Below are 20,179 nucleotides of genomic sequence, written 5' to 3'. Positions count from 1 at the left end.
CCCCGGGTGTTTTGGGGGGGGGGGGGGGGCAAGTGCGTCTTATGGAGCGAAAAATATGGTACATACATTTTTCGTATTTCCTATATGACAAGTTCCTGAACTGAGATCAAATTCTCACTCATTTCTTTAGACGAACTAACAAAGTCTCAAGCAAGTTTGTTGACAGACCTTGTTGCTTTGCTTATATCTTGATTTTTAATAAAATGTAAAATGATGAAATACCACTTAGTCCTTACAACAGTTGCCATTTGGCTCAGGTGTTAAATCTTAAAAGCTTATTTGTGTGTCTCTCGGCTGTAGACCCTCAAACCATTTTTTAATTGGTGCCGACACTGGAGGGGGGCTACTTTTGATCCCCATGGTCCCTGTGTGTGTTGTAAAGTAACCACCTCTCCAAGCTCACCTGTGATGGACTATAACTTCAATACCAATTGGCAAACTAAACATGAGATTGTAGTCCATCACAGGAGTGAGCTTGGAGCGGTGGTTACTTTACAACACACACAGGGACCATGGGGAACAAAAGTAGCCACCCTCCAGAAGGAAGGACAGTGTCAGCATCAATTCAGAGATGATTTGAGGATCTACAGCTGAGTGATACACAAATAAGAAACATTTTCTAAAAAATAATTAAAGGTACTTGTATGGATTTTGGAAATTAAATTCTGGAGTTTAGTGTACCTAAGCAAGCACCCTCATTTTACAGCCTGTATAAGTCCAGCGACTGCTGCAACTCCTTCAAAGAACTGGAATAAAAAACATGATTTAGTGTTGTGTCGTGTTGTGTAGTGCCTGCATAGTCTACATTATGCATTTATTGAAAAATTGCACGCTAGGTAAAATGTAAATCAGGCCGCGGGAGACCCAAAAATGGCTGCTGAAGAGAGAAATGGACACAAAAACCGCTGTGCTGTCTCTCCATCTCCAGTTCTCTGCACTGAGAGTATGCAGATGTGTTTATGTAGCAAATAGAATCAGGCATGTTTCAGAAGATGGGACTGAAACTCTATATAGAGTTACATATTAAAAATAAGGACCTCAGCCGTTAGTGTAAAGAAAGGGACATTACCTGCATTGATTGTTTGCAGCGAAAAAGTAACTACAATGCAGGTAGCCTGCAGCCATTCTAACTTCTCGAAAAAAATTTTTTTTTTTTTGTGCAGCCTTTAGTTCCTTTTTAAAGGGTAATTCCAGCTATACCAACATTCCAATAAAAAGGGACAAAATTCCCACTTTGTGTTGTATACGTTGTTATAGGGAACATATAGTGGTTTTGTATACGTTTCCTTTCTCTATAACGGTCTGCAATGGCTCAGGTAAAAAGATATAGTAAGACAGTTGTGTCTCAAAGGGAGACACTTTTGCAGTTCTGTCTCTGTAGCTTGACCATAGTACTTTAGTTCCTTTTTAAAAGGGTAATTCCAGCTATACCAAAATACCAATATAAAAAAGGGACAAAATTCCCACTTTGTGTTGTATATGTTGTTCTAGGGAACATATAGTGGTTTTGTACATGTTTCCTTTCTCTATTACAGTCTGTAATGGCTCAGGTAAAAGATTCAGTAAGACAGCCGTGTCTCAAAAGGGAGACACTTTTGCAGTTCTGTTTCTGTAGCTTGACCATAGTACTTTAGGAAACCTTGGCCATGAGATCATGTAGAAGGTGTTTAGAGTCAAAAATACAATCTGGCTTTATCATTTTGGCCCAAAATCTGAAAACTTGGTTGCCAGTACTTGTGTGTGCTCGCTGTGCACAAGAGAATGTGCAAACATAGTCAAGATTGGTCGGATCTGTGCTGTGTACAGCAGTTATTGGAGCATGGGGTGTTGCCTTGTTGACAGACATGGAGTTGAAAACAGTGCGGGAGGTGGAAAGGCAATCAGGCTATATTAGTTAGACACATCTCACAACAACCTTTGGCACCAAGCCGTTTGACACAGGGTTGTTTCCCTTCTTCTAAGAAGCTCCTTTAGGAACATACTCACAAGGCCCTGGCTTTTGCTTAGCTAAGGTAGTGCAGTTGAAAGCTGGCCCAATGGACATGAGGGCCCTTATATAGCAAAGGCTATTATTGCTATATGTACCACATATGAGACATTCTTGGATTGACAGCGTTCAGCTGGACAGGAAGTGAGAGAAAATCTTAATTTGCACAAAGACAGCTATACAACTGTCATGTATTAAAAAGGGAATGTACTGCAGAGACAAGGCTATAATTTTGCCACTTTATAGATCGCTGGTCACCAATCCACAGAAAGGATGTCCTTGAACTGGAGGGAGTCCAGAGGAGGGCAACCAAACTAATTAAGGGGCTGGAGGATCAAAGCTATGAGACAAGGTTACTAAATTTAAACATGTTCACGCTGGAGGTGAGGAGATTAAGGGGATATGATTTTCTTGTACAAGATGTTCAAATGGAAAAAGCAACATCAGCAATAAACTAATTACGGTAACCTCCATAACAAAGACTAGAGGCCACCACCTAAAACTAGTGCAGAAAAAAATTAAAAATCACACGGGGCATAGGGGCTTCTTCACAGTAAGAGCGGTCAGGGTATGGAACTCGTTGACACAAGCAGTGATCTCAGCTAGGAGTGTTGAATCGTTCAAAAAGCATTTGGACAATTTCCTCAGAGACCGCAACATACAGGGGTACAGGTACACTTAAGAAGATGACACACGGACTCATACACATGTAGATTCACATGCATACATGCTATAGGTTGGACTTTAAGGATCTGACTATTTTCAACCTCAAATACTATGTAAAAACGAACAGAGGTTCAAAGCCTTCCTCCCCATTTAATCTAAACATTATTTTTTTTTTAAATGGGAGGAATATTAAAAAAAAAAGAAAAAAAAAAGAAGAAGAAGAATAGTAAAATATTGGTGATTCAGGACAAAATAAAAGGTTCCTAAACTTTTAAAGGATCTGACTTATGGTGAAATCATGTTTAAGGAGAGACTTATTATATAGTGTTTGGCTCAGTGCCTTGCCCTACTTCCACAGACATAGTTCAGCACAAGTTCAAGTGGAAGTTCATCCAAATTACTCTATTGACCAGCCTTATAACACAAGTACCTTGTAAATGCATAGCACCATGCATTTATCAAGGTACCTGTCTACGATCAGATTGTCCAGCAATTAGCGATGGAAACTGCTTAGACCCCCCCTGCTATCCATGTCTTGTGATGCCAAGCCTGACTGGGAAACGCTTCCTCTGCACCCTGGTGCTGTCATAGATGTAGATTACCAAAGGGAGGCTGAGCAACCATCACGAGTTGCATGCTGTCACTGGAAAATAGCCAGTTTCCAACACTGATTACTGGACAACAAGAGGGAGGACAGAAGTCGAACATGGTGCTACGCAGTTGTCAAGGTACAGGGGTAATATTGCTGTTTAACGTTCATAGGCCAATTCTAGGGTGAACTTCCACTTTAAAAGCTGGAATTCAGCATTCTTTACAGGGCAGTGTGCCATGGCACAAACTCCGATAATTGCAAAATAAAAACCAAGAGTTGATATTTCATGTTTAAATCATACCATCCAATACAAATATTAACTGCAATAATCATTGAATTCAATATTTCACATCCCTGAAGCTCAAAGCATATGCGGTGATCATCCCTAATTCTGCATACTGCAATAAATACTAGTGTAACACAACAACAATTTAGGGTAAACCCGCGTATCCATTTTCATTTAAAGTGAACCTGTGGACAGTCTCAGCCGATGTGACTAAATGCAGCTAGACCTTCTCCTTGTGGTTCCCCACAAACAACAGAGGACCTCTTTAGCTGCTGGTTGGACTGTGTGACATCAATAGGGGTTGGGACAGAGTGTAAAGTCAGAGGAATAACTAAGGCTATGTAGACACAGACACAAAAACACACACAGGTGGTTCTGCATTAAGCTGAAGGTACAAAAGGCATCTTGCGGTTGCAAACAGAGAGGCTTTGACTACCCAAAGGTTGCTTGTGGTTGGTTAGATTGGCTTTGACAATAGAATGGTCCACTTTACAACAAAGGGCGGCAAAGGAGAAGTTACATTTCTGAAACTGATTTATGTAAAAGTGTTTTAACTGCACTAAAAGGATTGGGCACGCAAACAATCTATGGAATTATAAGAACAAAACAAATATAAAAGAAAGTGGAAGTGGCTTATGCGTTGTTCACACCAAATGCAGAGCAGATCTGAATGAGTTTCTGCACACGCAGTGCAGTGGGTTGTGCCACGTTTTTGATGCGTTCCAGGCCGTTTTGGGTTAAAAAAAAAAAATATATATATAATTTTTTTAGTTTAAAATGGTCTTTCAGTGTGTTCCAGGCGTTTGCATGCATTCCAGAGCAGGTAAAATAGGGCCTGCTGCAGTTTTTTTACCTGCTCTGGAACTGAACGCTGCGATGTGAACTGGAGCTAAAAATACCATTGGAATACATTGGACGCAGTGTTGCGCCGGTCTGTAACTGCTCTGCACCTGCTCCGCGCTTGGTGTGAACAAGGCCTTAGTGGAAAGTAACACATTCACATAACACAGCTGACTTTCGGTCCAGCCAAGAAAAGATCGTCATTCTGTTACCTTTTAACCTAACTTGTCAGCCAACGCAGAAAATTCTGCTTTACAAGGGTCAGGGCCGGCGCTACCACATAGGCAACACAAACGGCTGCCTGAGGGCGCTGGTGGGGGAGGGCGGAAAAACAGCGCCTCCCTCCCATACACGGGAGCAGCACAATCGGCAGGGCTCTGATCTTCAGTTTCCTATAGTCAGAGCCCTGCCCACAGCTTGCTGTTCCTGCACTGTTCCGGCCGAGATATTAACATATGAATGGGCCCCGGTAATTTGCGTATCAATAAGCCGCTGCCCATTCATATGTAAATATCGCAGCTCATTCATATGCAAATCGCCACCCTTCCCTCTTGCTGCTAAGGAAGAGAAGACTGCAAGAACAAGGTATGTGTATGCTCAGGGCTGGGTTTACTCTCCCTGCCGCCCCAAGGCCAGATTCCACAATGCGCCCCCCTCCTTCCTGCCGCCCCTGCCATTCTCCATTGATGGGGGGGGATCCGGGCCTCGGTGGCCTTGTGGGGAATCCGGGCTTGAGTATGGTGTATATCTTCGTTACGTTGGTGGTCAGTGTGAATACTTTCGTTACATTTGTGGACAGGGCGAATACTTTTGTTACATTGGCAGTCATTGTGAAAGCTTTTGTTACATTGGCGTTCATTGTGAATACTTCCGTTACATTGGTGGTCAGTGTGAATACTTTTGTTACATTTGTGGACAGGGCGAATACTTTTGTTACATTGGCGGTCAGTGTGAAAACTAATTGGTTTGACCTGTAACATGGATATCACAGATCTCCTATTAGTTTTGGAGGGTGCCAGCAATGGTATGTCCCTTGGTGTCCTCACATTCAATACACAGTGTATTGGACGTGATGACTCATGGAACCTTAGACCATTGGAGCGGAGGGTGAGAGAGGCTGGAAGGACTGGTCTAACAGCCAGCTTTCTCCAAGGATCAGGTGAGTAGAACTGTGATTTTTGCACCTAAACGAAAATGATCACTTAACCTTCGCAGTGCTGGGGTAGCCCTACTGCAAGGGTTGAGAAAAGTTTTTCCCCAGAGTTGTTCTTTAATATAAAAGTATGGAATATTGATTTGTAAAAACAAATCTAAAAATAATTTAGTGAATAAAGTTGCAAAACATCGGTTTCTGGCTGTTCTTTCATCTCCTGTTTCTGTTGGGCATATGCAGCAGGATCCTCATTCCTGGTATCTGTCAGATGCTGAAGACCGAATTCCATCAAAGTGCCAGGACTCGCTTTGCTCAGGTGCCAGATTATGCAATCTTAAGACTGGTCTGTATATTCAGGAGGAAAAAGCTGACCTGCATTGATGCTTTCTCAAACATGGTACTGGGCTGCAGCAGACAGAAGTGTGGCTGAGGGGTGAGACTTTGGTATGCTGGGTAGCTGACCCATTCACTTAGTTATGCATCTTTTCAATCATACGGTTTGTTTTTTTCCTTTAATATTTGCTTATGAGAAGAAAGCTGAAGTGTAAGTGCCAGTACGCTGAGCCAATCAGTTTCTCCAGTACTGCACAATGCTGCTATCTTAACATGTTGTAATCTATGTGCGCTGGAAGGGGCAGTGTTTTTGGAAACACTAAGTAGGTGACTGAAGGAGAGCCACAAAAGTGTAAAGGAGCAGTCTAGAGGAACTCTGAATTGTGGTATGACCCTCCATACGCTACAGCAGTGAAATTAACAAATACCAAATAGTTGCATATTCTGGCAGGTAAAACAGTTTACATATTTGTGTTTCAACTCTGCTGCTTAAAATAGATCTCTTCAAAGCCAGCAATTCATTGCAGTAATGTAATCCGCAGTACAGCAGTGTCTGGTTTGTGGTCTGTTCGCTGTGGTGGTGAATCAAATTTATGATCACATAATAACAATGTAGAAATGTAACTTTAAAAACAAAGTACTTATCCTTTCAACCCCCTTCCTGACGTAACAGATCCCACCTTCCCTTGTATACTTACTGTAATCAGACGTCTGCGGCCTCCTGGAAATGTTTACATCCTGTGACGCAACTCCTTTCTCTTTTGGCAACATCTGCGCAGTAGAGCCCTGCAGACTATGAGGTTGTTCTACCCCCATCTCTCGGCCAGGACACAAGCTCCTTACATTTCTATGGGGTTCTACTGCAAAGCTGCTGCCCGGGGAGAGGGGACTTCCCGAGGAGGATGTCAACAAACACAGAAGGCTGTGGGCATTGGATCTCAGTGGGGCTTATACACACTTGCTACAAGTAAAAAAGGATTATATCTGAAGTTGGGCTTTAACAAACACTGGATAAAGAGGACCTGAACTGTCGAATCTGAGCCCAAAAAAGGCAATCGGAGAGCTTGTCACCTGCATTGACTGCAGCTGAAGACCACAAAATCTCATGAGGCAAGGGGTCAGAGGCAGCAGCACCGTAGATGATCTCACATTGAAGACACACAGCTATGAGGCTCAAGGCCAAGAAGTGCATGGATATTTTTCAAGACAAGGTTTTTTTCAATGCATTATAAATTTCTAGTGTTGCAATTAAGACTTAAAGTACAACAGAAGCCAAAACTTTTTTGTTTTTAGTTTTGGAGAGAGTAAGAGAGGGTAATAACCCCAGTCAGTTTTTTTGTGCTCCGTTTCCCATTGGGGAGATTTCCCTTCACTTCCTGCCCAAAGACCACAACAGGAAGTGAGAGGAAATACTTTTCAAAATCTGGTGGTCAGTAGGGTCACTAGAACTAGTCACTAGTTCTCACATCTATTCCTGTTGTGAAGACAACCCAAAATTTTGGATGTTCTTTTACTTTTAGTGATAACAATCACCAGGGCAAAATCAGGAAGGTGAATCTCCCTAATGGAGACAGACAGTAATAAACACCTGGCAGGTGTTCTAATTTCTCTCCATTCTATCCAAAACTAAACAAACATAAAAAAAAGTTTTGGCATCAGTTGCACTTTAAGCACTATGGCATTAAAGTGACACTAAACTCAGGAGTTAAATCTTTAAAATGCATTCATTCAAGTATTGTAACGATGAACAGAAATGTATCTTATTTGTTTATTACTCGGCTGTAGACCCTCAAATCATCTCTGAATTGGTGCTGACACTGTCCTTCCTTCTGGAGGGTGACTACTTTTGTTCCCCATGGTCTCTGTGTGTGTTGTAAAGTAGTCACCGCTCCAAGCTCACTCCTGTGATAGACTAGAATATATTTCCAAAAACTTTGTTTACTAAAATATTTCAATGCAAATTAGTAAACTAAATGTGAGATTGTACTCCATCACAGTAGTGAGCTTGGATCGGTGGCTACTTTACAACACACACAGGGACCATGAGGAACAAAAGTAGCCACCCTCCAGAAGGAAGGACAGTAACAGCGCCAATTCAGAGATGATTTGAGGATCTACAGCTGAGTGATACACAAATAAGAAACATTTTGGGTAATAGTTAAAATACTTGAATGAATGGATTTTAAAGATTTATCTCCTGAGTTTGGTGTCACTTTAACCTTTATTGTAGATTAGCAAGTTGGAGACCAAATCTATCAGACCCTTGTAAAAGGGCACTCTTATGCACACATCTCAGAGCAAGAATGACCCAGAGATATAGGAAATCAGTGCGATTCAAGCACCTTCCTATAAGCCAAGTGTTGGTGTTTGTTGGGCCAACTTCTTAATAAGAAACAATCACTATTTAATGCAAATACATATTAGCAAAGTAAGACATTTGAACACAGCAATAAAGACTTTGAGTGGAATGTATCTATTCACTTACCCATTGGCCAGTTATCATAGACATGTTTTGCGATGTCTGCCGCTGAATCATTTGGAGAAAAGAGAAACTCTTTTGTCTTGCCGCTTACCAAGATAAGGCGTAAATTAATCTGTAAATGAAAATGAGAAATTTAGGACTGATGTTAATTAAGCACAAAATCAACAGCAGCAACTCACAACTCTATATAATAAGATGCAAAACAATTTGGGTCCATTTTTTCATGTGCTTAAAAGAGAAGAGGAAAAAAAAAAAAAACAATACAGCACAAGCATCTTTCAAAACAAATGTGTGTGTGTGTGTGTGTGTGTGTGTGTGTGTGTGAGATCCATGTTAGACATAGAAAGCTCAGTTCTACAAAGATTATGGATGGTGTATATGTATAATTTACATACCTTAAGCAGGGATCACAACCTGAAAAAAGCAATTTCAGGGAGGTGCCTTCTGCCCCCCCTACCCACATCTGCGGGTGGGGGAGCACCCCCCTGAAATTATGCCAGATAGCACAGGAAGCAATAGCTTCTGTGCTATCTGCAGGTTTTTTTTTTAGTATTTCTGACAGCTGCTGCCGTCAGAATAAAAAACCAGCATAGGAATGCATAGCTAGATTGCTATTGGCTATTTCAATTTGCAATGTTCAATAGCAAGCTGGCTATTGCACCCGTCCTTTGCTGCTGTCAATCACTAGAAGAGGACCTGATGGAGAACTTCCGGTCCCCCTCAGCTGATTGACAGCAGCAGTGGGCAGGTGCAATAGCTAGTTGGCTATTGCAAATTGAGATAGCCAAAAGCAATCTAGCTATGCATTCCAATGCAGGTTTTTTTTTTCTGACTGACAGCGACCCCGATGTACCCGACCCCGATGTCAGAAGAAAAAAAACAACACAGCAGGGAAAGGTTTACTCTCTGTAATAGCGGGAGACTCCCGGAGCGTCTGGGAGAGTTGGGATGTCTGCTTAAGGGGGTAGGAGGGAGCTTTGTGACTGGAGTGATTCTGGTCAGAAGCTTTTTTTAAGGCCTGGTTCACACCTGGGCGTTTTTGTAGCGCGTTCGAACGCTCTGCAAAACCCTCAAACACCGAAATCCCATTATTTCCTATGGGTATGGTTCACACCTGGGCGTATTACAGGCTGTATGAACGCGCTACAAAACACCCTACACCCAAAGAAGTACAGGAGCTTCTTTGGGGCATTTTTGTCGCGCGTTTCCATTGGGATACAGCCAAGAAAACGCGCGTTTTTTACCGCGAATCGAGGTAAAACTGCGTGTCACGAAACACGCAGCAAACTCACATATTCGATACGCCTTGGTGTGAAACCAGCCTAAGACTTCTTGGATAGCTATGGTGGTTAGGCAGAATTCAACAGCTTCTTTCTTTTTTTTTTTAATAGTAAGGTATAATTACGCTTTAGCATTGTTGGTTTTGTTTAGCTATTTATTAAATACACAAAGAGTGGGCCCTCAAACACAATTTTGTAAAGCCCCCTAACTTTACAAATCTCCAGGGTTTTACAAAATTGTTACTGAATTGTTTAGTTATTTTTTTTACAGTTTTTTTTTTATGGGTCCAGACATATATGTGCTCATTACATAAGCAGGCTCCGCTTCCTGCAATGGTTCTACTTTACAGCGCCTTTCATAGAAGCCTATTAATTGTTTGAATACTTTACAATAATACACTCCGTGTGACCAGTGATATCTCAGCAGCTGTTAATAAATACCCGCGCTCAGACTATTGACAGTAAACTATTTACATATTCTTAACCAGTAGTAGCGTAGTAAGTAAGAGCTTTAAAACAAGCCACCCCGACTTCCTTAGCGGCTTTTAGGGCCCATCACCCCACACCCAGATCATCTCCAGACCAGACTGTTTCCAGACCCAAAATGCATCTAATGTATCCCTATGCTATTTCTGGCCTCTGTTCACACCTGCGCAGTCAGTTCCAGACAAGAGCAGAAAAATATTGCATGTCTCATTTTGTCTGGTCTGGAATGCATCAAACCGCATACAAACGCACTGGAACGCACCTGAAAGCCCATTGTAAGCAAATAAAAAAAATGCTCCGAAACGCAGCAAAAGCAATGCACTGCGTTCTAGATATGGTCCAGAAAATGGTGTGAACCTGCCCTTATTGTGGAGTTATTCATTCTCAAAGAGCCTCAAGGATCACAACAAAGACTGAAGTCAGGGTTCAGTCAGTTCCAAATTACTTAAAAACACCTGCTGTGCGTTTACATTACAGGGCTGGCGGTCTAACAATCTGTTCTGCATAGAAAAAAGATTTAATTGCCTGTGTTGTGAACTTTAAAAATGTATTTCTCCACAATGTTCATAGATACAAAGATGAGGGTGTATTTTAAAGTCCTTGTACTGCTTGTTAAAGATTTGCACATAGTTTCGTGTGCACGATCTGGGAACAGGTTCATAACCTTTTCACCGCTGCAATGTACAGCTTAGGTCAAAGGCAGCAAGGACCTGTAAACAGTTGGTAAAGCATCTGGGAGCCTTTTTACATTCCTTCTGCACGCTGTTAGCTTTTTACTAGAAGTGATTTGGGCAGCTGTAAAGCTGCTCAATCACCCCTACAGTAGAAGATGCCTAATAGACCCCAAATGACTCCTTAAAGAGAAGCTGTTACTTTCACTGTTCCATCACAGAGGGAGAGCGCAGATCGAATGCTTGACGTGTTTAGTATCCATTTACTTGATGCATACTCATATTTTACCAAGAAGTGTGTGTGTGTGCGTAAGTGTGCGTGTGTGTGTATATTGCAGAGGGTTTTGACATTGGCTCTCAGAGGTACTGGTATGAATTATGAGATGTTGCTGCAACTAATCATTTTTTATTGTTGGTAAAGGTTTTAACATAAATCTATAAATCTGTATAATAACATAATGTGATTTTATATATATCATTTTCTAGCCCATTGATTTACCTTTACAAGTACCGCATATGCAAATATCTTTCTGGGCTTTACAACAAATTACAGCTGGTGAATTGTTTTAGACTGTTGCCATCAGAAGCACATATTTTCACACTCTTTAGCGCTAACCATTTTTTCAAGGTCTTCTAAAAACGCTAGCTGCCTTGCTGTCAAACTGGATCTCTACCATCCAACCTTTGCAACTGATAAGGACTTTAATGTATAATCCTTCGTGGTCAGTAAACTTTGAAGAAGTTTTTGAAATCACAAAATGACCATAATAGCCAAGCAAATAGCATTTTGGAAGGAAGACGGCAAGGACAGCTGTAATACTTGTGGTTACTTTTAGGGCCTATTCACACCAGTGGAGTCTGTTGTGGCGCAGTTAACACAAGCTGATTAAGGCAGTGCATATCACTCTGGCAACATCATTACTAGCACAGCACAATGCATTGAAGTGTGTTACTGTGCACTGCTGCGTTTGGATGCCATTCTGCAGTGCACCAACACACACTATGTGCATTACCGCAGTGCAGTGGGGTGACTAATGCTTAAACTGCCCCTGTGCCCAGACTATGGACATTACATTTACATATTTTAATCACTAAAAGAGCTTTAAAAACAAGCCAATCCTGACTTCTCTAGCTGCATGTACTGTGAAGTAACGCATTCTTCAAGGTCATTATAGATCACAACCAAGACCCTAAATTCATTTTCAATTGATCTCTATCCGCTTAGAAACATCTGCTGAGTGTTTACAGTATACGGATTTGAAGACAAATTTTTTCACAATGCCTAAAGCTGCAAAGGTGAACAATGGCTGGTTTTAAAGTGCTTTTACTGCTTGTTCAGAACATGTAAATTTGTTAGTATGCATCGCCTGAGCACAATTTCACTTTACTCTATGTTACAATGTTATTTTCTTGACTCTTAACATTCTCCTGCCAAAGAAAGTCAGTGAAGTGAATAGGATAGTGCAGAATGCACATTGTATCTGCAGATCTTTAATGCCCCATAAATGTTTAGCTCAGTGCTCCTTTTGATATCTGCCAGCTAGTGGGCACTTAGCAGGCATTGAGTACTTGTGCCAAGTATCCCCTTTTATAGCCAGTATGAACAGAGCCGAATTGCAGAAGAAAAAAATCTTGCTTTTACATTCCTCATCAAACGGCTATACAGGTCAACAGAACCCAGGTGTAGCCGAGTCTGCTTTTGCCTGCCTAGGGAATATGCACATCCTGCAGCATTATGGTGCTTGTATGAGAAGTCAGGTATGCATCAGGCCCAGCAGCAAAGAATAACATCCATTAAGAATGTACTGTATATACTCGAGTATAAGCCGTCCCGAATACAAGCCGAGGTACCTAATTTTACCACAAAAAACTGGGAAAAAGTATTGACTCGAATATAAGCCGAGGGTGGGAAATGAGGCAGCTACTGGTAGATAGATACCAATAAAATTACATTAATATTTATTTAAAAGAAAAATAACCTAGCTCTGTAAGTGGAAAAGGGGGTACAGGGCTACATATCATGTACTACGGATCATTTAACCCATTCATGTTAGCAGAGGATCATTGTAAATGTATTGTCTGCACTGTATTAGCAGTATATACTCTGTATAGAGTATATACTGCTAATACAGTGCAGACAATACATTTACAATGATCCTCTGCTAACATGAATGGGTTAAATGATCCATAGTACAGGGCTACATATCATGTACTACGGATCATTTAACCCATTCATGTTAGCAGAGGATCATTGTAAATGTATTGTCTGCACTGTATTAGCAGTATATACTCTGTATAGAGTATATACTGCTAATACAGTGCAGACAATACATTTACAATGATCCTCTGCTAACATGAATGGGTTAAATGATCCATAGTACAGGGCTACATATCATGTACTACGGATCATTTAACCCATTCATGTTAGCAGAGGATCATTGTAAATGTATTGTCTGCACTGTATTAGCAGTATATACTCTGTATAGAGTATATACTGCTAATACAGTGCAGACAATACATTTACAATTATACTAACATGAATGGATTAAATGATCTGTATGTAGCCCTGTACCCCCTTTTCCACTTACAGAGCTAGGTTATTTTTCTTTTAAATAAATATTAATGTAATTTTATTGGTATCTATCTACCAGTAGCTGCCTCATTTCCCACCCTCGGCTTATATTCGAGTCAATACTTTTTCCCAGTTTTTTGTGGTAAAATTAGGTACCTCGGCTTGTATTCGGGACGGCTTATACTCGAGTATATACGGTATTTGCCAGTTTCAGTTTAATAATGAGCATCAGAAGGGTGGCAAACATTTTTTTTTGTAGGATCAACTGCTGAACGTTACCAATATTGTCAACCCCTGATTTATAAAATACAGCTCCAAGCAGCTTTGATCAGATTCTTGTGAGAATTCCATATTAAGACCTCAAAAATATTTAGGATAATATACTTGTGAGATTATTATAATGTGCTCTCACTAGAGATGAAGGCTGCGCTGTGATTGAAATGTCAGAAGTAATAACATAAAGGCCTAGACGCTAATGTGACCACTAACAGTGTCACAGAGGACGTAAGCTATTCCAGATCAAAGATCACTGACCTGGATTACTGCTAAACTGTGAGGCCAGGGGTGAAACGCATTCTTTCCTAAATTCACAAAGCTGCTCATCAATCATCCTCACTTCATTAGTGTTCAGACGCCCACGGACACTGTACACTGCAATGTGTAATAATGCCTTACACCAGTGTAGAGAATTCCTTAAAAAAAGAAGTGACTAAGCAGACCCAATTAGTTGTCCCACAGGGTTCAGGATTTTACTTATGAAACAAAGGTGAGGGCTCATTCATATCAGGGCAAAGTGACATGTCTGTGTACATCCCAAACCCGTCACATAAAAGGAGGAGATGCGGTCACTGCTTCCTGTAGGCTCCTACACCAGCTGGGTAGTATAGTTGTGGCTGTGACATAGGAAAGAGGACCCGGGTCAGGTAGTGTTAATCTCATTAAAATCTTGTTCTATTTCAGAATTTTACTCAACCTGTCCAGTTTAATAGTCGATAGTTCAGGCAACAAGTAAAACCAGTGAGCATGGTAATAACATTATTCAAAAAATCATGCAGAAGTGACAAAATTGATTTATTTCACTTTCATTTGGGTTTTACCAAAAGAATCGGATGAAATAAAGCTTCTCATACGTGCTTCCGCTCTGGACTATATCCTGATGTCACAACCTGCCTTTCCTGTTCATGTGATTGGGCCAGGAAAAGGTTTAACTGGTACCAGGGACCACACCAACCTCTGGTATCCACTGCTCAATGTTCCGGCAGCCATTATGAAACTACACCAGATCATCACATAAGTGGACCGCATTTACTGCTAAGAAACAAAATGAGGAATCCAGCACAGAGCAAAATTCCCTTAGCTGATGGACCAAAATGAGATCAGAAAATCAATGTTGGGTGGGCTGATACATTCAAAAGGGACAACACTAAGTTGATTCAAGCCATTCCCTTTTGTTAATGGAAATATAAAAGTTTCACATCCTGCAGGATATATGTTTTTATGTTGCCACTTAAAACAAGACTCGCTCTTCATTTATCCTAAACATCCCCAAACAATGAACAAGTTCAAATGTACTGCCCTCAAAACAACCATATGTCTCATGAGTGGCGAAACGTCAGCTTCTACCAGAAGCATATAAGAGGGCTTTCTGTGACCGATTCCATGTAAAAGGGTTCATGCCCAGGGGTACAAGGTGAAATGCCTGAAGGCTGCAAATAACAACAAATACACTGGACTGGGGGGTTATTCACATCTCCTTACAACTTAATATGCTTGCTTTCACTTGTTGCCTAGACCAGCAATCAGTGAAATACTAACGTTATTCCCCCAACTGTGATCAAAATCAGCAAGTTCACTGAATTTAGTTGTCTGTAATCCACTTCTAGCAGAATTCAGGTACCACCTTACTGGGTCACTGGGTGTGTACTTTCCGAAGCCTGTGCTGTGTAACTTCCCATGAAATAGTGTACTATAGCAATGTTGTAATAAGGGTAAGTTGTGCTTCCTATATGCACCTTGAGGTTTATTTTTCAATTCAGACTACAGTGTATGTCTAACATATACATTATTATACATATATACATTATAAAGTGATAGTAGAACTGTACTGTTAACTGAAAACTTGGTATAAATGATCCTTCAAATGCCAGAAAGTACTGATTCTATTGCCTCAATGCCCAACTCCGGGCAAAATAAGCTTCCTAGGGTTAAAGCATTTGAAACGCTATTGCCTCAAAAGCCAATAATGTCGGGTTCTTTCCCTGCCGCAGTACGTGTCAATAGCCCGCTATATGCTGAGTTTTGGCCATGGGAGGACATTAGTAAAACTCCTCCTGTGACCCAAAAGAGAACTATGGCCAAAAAAGGTTGGAACGTAGTTCTCTTTCAACACAGCCATGGGTCCACTGTTCACCATTCGGAAACCTACCCTAAGAATGCTATGTCGCCATTGCTGGATTACAAGCATCAACAGCACCGAGATGCAAAAAAAAGTATCTTAATTAAAAAAAATGTCCATTGCTTATGATGTACAATGCTTTAGCCAACTACATGCCATTCACTTAGAGCTCACATCTATTTTAAGTGCTCCAATGTTCTGCTCTCCACAGAGGCGACTTCAGAGTCTAAAAATTGGCATCCGGACAATATTTTAGGAGTAATAACGATGTGATAAACCCTTTGTCACTGAAAATGTAACCTTCTGTGGAAAATTGCACATATAACAGAGGAAATAGCGGCATGTGTTATTTAGAGAATTGATACCAACGTCACTTTTGTATGCAGGTGGAGAAAAAGAAAACCATCTCTGATACCGGTACTAACCAGTCTTTCATTTTTTTTTTTTTTTAGCCCCAATTGCGAAAATAACAGTCACAATCTCCCTGGTTGCTGTGGAAAACGTTCGCCTTCCTTCCAGCTTTTACATCAGGCCCATTATATGCCCAGAAACGCTGTCCAAAATACCATGAAAGGGTTAAAGCAGCTTGTTCTATTCACAGACACATGGAAATGATAAGCGATTTGTTTTCAAGCTTGCTTTGGATCAGGTTGTGAAAAGCCCTCTGATGTCGACATGCAGCAGAAATCGTCGCCATGGAAACTATTATCTCTCCAAGCCGATCTTGAATGATTTACAGATCTTTTCAGGTTTTTAATCAGGGCAAATTCCTCTGCTAATGCAGTTATATGTGGTGTTTCATTAGATTCTAAAGGAAAACTCTTGTGTATTTGTATGCAAACAAGATTTGATATTTGCAGGAGAGTGGAGCAGACCGAGAAGTTGAAACTCAAAAAATTCAAACTTGAGGAATTCAAGTCATGGCTACAAGTACAAAATATCTCTCTTCTATTGAATCCGGATGCATCATAATGAGCGACTGTCCTGCAAATCTGATAAATCTAATAAATGTACACAACAATCTTAAAAGGGACACTAATGTATCTTATGTGTGTATCACTCGGCTGTAGATCCTCAAATCATCTCTGAATTGGTGCCGACGCTGTCCTTCCTTCTGGAGGGGGGCTACTTTTGTTCCCCATGGTCCCTGTGTGTGTTGTAAAGTAGCCAACACTCCAAGCTCACTCCTGTGATGGACTACAATCTCAGTACAAAATAGTAAACTAAACATGAGATTGTAGTCCATCACAGGAGCGAGCTTGGAGCGGTGGCTACTTTACAACACACACAGGGACCATGGGGAACAAAAATAGCCACCCTCCAGAAGGAAGGACAGTGTCAGCACCAATTCAGAGATGATTTGAGGATCTACAGCCGAGTGATACACACATAAGATACATTATTGTTACTAGTTAAAAGGTACTTGAATGCATTTTTAAGGTGCAACTCCTAAGTTTAGTGTCACTTTACAGATGAAGTGAGGTGTACTAGAGAAGAATGGTCACGCTTTTCCGTTTCACAAAATGAAGCAATAAAATTCTTCTATGATAATGGCGCAAGAAACACCATTACGCTAAACTTTATGTGACCGCTCTGTAATGCGGAAAGGTTCCTGAGGTTTCCCGATTGTGCTGTGTCATCAAAACTGCTTTTTTTTATTATTCTTGTGAATGATCATATCTGCTTGGATATCCACTTTATGCAGACAAAAATATGCCTACAGAAGGTTATTACTCCACTTACAAAAAGGGTAGACAAATTGGTTTCAGCCAATTTGATTTTTTTTTCCTTCTGAAGTTTGAGTTCAGAAACTGATTATTTTCTCATTTTTTTAAATTATTTCTACACCACCTGCATATTACAAAAGATTTCAAAGGGCTAGTTAACACCAGAGCCACATGTGTCTGCACAGCTGCGGTGCAATGCATTTTGCCGCGATTGATGCTTTTTTTGTGCTTAAAATGGGATTTCAGGTGCGTTCCCATGCAACTAAAATAGGGCAAGCAGTATTTTTTCTGGCTGCATCGAAACAGACTGCTCTGGTGTGAACAGAGAACAAGAAATACCATAGGAAAGCATTGTGATGTGATTATGATGCAGCTGCAAAACAGAACGGACTGCATCTGGTGTGAACTAGCTCATACATTGTGCCTCCATGACAAACAGTTTGCACAGCTTGCACACTTGCTAAATTCTTCTGCACACTAAGCAGAAAAAAAAGTGAGTGTCCCCTCCTCTGTGTCATTTGGCAGACCGGGTAAGGGTGTGGGGCTTTCCTCTATGTAATCTTATTGCCCGTTAGTCAGGTCTATTTCAATTCTAGGCCATCCACACTACTCACAACTTTGGATTGGGTCATCCTGGTGAAAGGCTGTACCCTTGAGCACACCAACTGTTATACATCTATCCTTGCTTCAAAAGAAACTGAGTGTGCATGCTTGTGGTTAGGAGAGGACAAGGAAAAGGAACATGCGTCTTACTCATGTCTGGAGTTCTGCTTTCACTTTACAAGCAGCACAAACACTGTAATTGCACCTGGCGGAGTGCTAGACAAGAAATCTGCATCCAAAAAAAGAAAGTGTTCAATCAGTTTCAGCTTTCTGCTAAAGAAAAAGCTTGCAATTCGAAGGTTTGTATGACCGAGGGCCATTGTACTGGCTGAGTCACTGTGGGTGTTAGTACAACTCCTGCTTCAGGAATCAGATACGTAATTACATTCAAACATGAGGGACCATACGCAGTGAGCGCCACTCGCCGATCCTGTAATGGCTAAGGTTCACAGAGGTTAGCTGGGAAGGTGAATAACATTGTTTGAGAGTACAGCACAAAGGAAGTTACAAGGACTTTGGAATTCTGGGAAGATCAGCAGGTATTTTTCTGTGGTTGCAGAAAATCTTTTTTGCCAGAAAAAAAGAAAAACTAATACAGACACCAAATTGCCAAGCTACAATATAACAAGATTTTTGCACTTACTGCAAAAATCCGTTTTTAAGAGTTCGATCAACACAGGCCATTGAATAGCAATAGTGCAGCTAATAGGAAATGTATTATTGTCTATGACCCCACTAGTGAGATTTCCTATTGCGTCCTGTCCATGTAACAAGTGCATAAGGAATGAGGGTAAGAGGTGACAACAGGACAGAAAGAAACAGACAACAATGCGACAGGTTGTAAAGATGGCCATACACTGTACGAATTTCAGCCGTTTTTTGAGGAACCGGACAAAAATTGCACAGTGGGTGCCGAGGTTGTCACCCTTCCGGACGGCATCCCTTAATCAGCTGATAAAACGGAGCCAGGTTTGACAGCTGCACACAGTGTACAGCCTCGGGCTCGGTTCACACCTAGGCAATTTGTCACGCGCTATTGTGCAAAACACAGATTCACATTGAAGTCAATGGAGGCTGTTCATACCTTTGCAGTTTGTCACATGGAATATGTAAAAAGCAGGATTTTTGTATTGACCACACTTGCAATGTAGATGTATAAATGCAGCCTTCATTTTTTTTAAATTTCCAATAATTTCCATGTAAAAAGCATACAAGACCACTAGCTAACAGGCTTATTTCCAATTGTGTAACATTCAAACTGAAAAGTTTTTTAGCATTTTTTTTTTTAAAGCAGTGTGGGCAGTATACAGACATAATGGCAAAATAAATACATTTTTGATGCAGTCTGTATGTGTTCCACACACTAAAGGAATAATAAAGCACATTTAATAGTGAACACCAAGGCTAAATTATTTTTATTTTTTTAAAGTCTTTGCTTAAACGCACACAAAGACCATGCTTCACCTTAAATTGTCCTTTATTATTAATATAATTTATTAAATGTCATCAATCAGGTTTTTCAATTATGTGGTGTAATGGACCACCAACAATTACCTATAAACATTTTGTTCACTGAACATTTACAGAGAAATAAAGTTGGAGAAAAGAAACTAGCTAATAAAACAAAATTTCTCTTTTCAGTTTAGTGCAGGTAAATCAAAAAGCCAAATCAATTACTAAACAATTATGTATTTTATACCAAGTTAAAGCCAAGTTCCACCTCCCCTTTAAGTCATAAAGCGAAGCGCTGATTGATTGCCTTGCACTTAACAGCCTTTACTGGTTCCAGCAGCGGGGGACTTTTCAAGCCACACTCTTAATTGTCTAATTTCACTACAAACTGCTCATTAAGTGATTTTAATTACACCAAAATGGTTTGAAATAATCTGAAAAGGTCTAACAAAGCAATGAAAAGCTATTTTGCCCGACAGGTTTAATGAAATTACTTTTGCTGTATTGGAGATCTGAACATTAACACTGAAACGTGAAAAAGTTCTGGCCAATGCAAGACCAATAAAAAAAAATAATAATTTTTAAACATGTGCAAAGTGGTTGAAAATACCAAATCCCGCCTCATTCTCTCATCCGGGTTGAGGGGGGTTTATA

At 40.6% G+C, this 20,179-nt stretch overlaps 1 protein-coding gene across 1 annotated transcript in view; it reads right to left on the bottom strand.

Moving 5' to 3' along the window:
• The window catches only part of UBL3 (ubiquitin like 3), a 151,368-nt gene that overhangs the window by 50,136 nt on the left and 81,053 nt on the right, over positions 1–20,179 (bottom strand). Inside the window, exon 2 of the mRNA XM_018555482.1 lies at positions 8,343–8,451. Within this exon, the coding sequence (XP_018410984.1) occupies positions 8,343–8,451 (109 nt within the window). The remainder of the gene's footprint in view (positions 1–8,342; positions 8,452–20,179) is intronic.

The sequence above is a fragment of the Nanorana parkeri genome, unplaced genomic scaffold (assembly GCF_000935625.1).
Source record: "Nanorana parkeri isolate BGI_ZX_2015 unplaced genomic scaffold, ASM93562v1 scaffold198, whole genome shotgun sequence".
NCBI classification, from domain to species: domain Eukaryota; kingdom Metazoa; phylum Chordata; class Amphibia; order Anura; family Dicroglossidae; genus Nanorana; species Nanorana parkeri.
The sequence above is the reverse complement of the archived record's forward strand: the minus strand, read 5'-3'. Positions and strand labels throughout refer to the sequence as shown.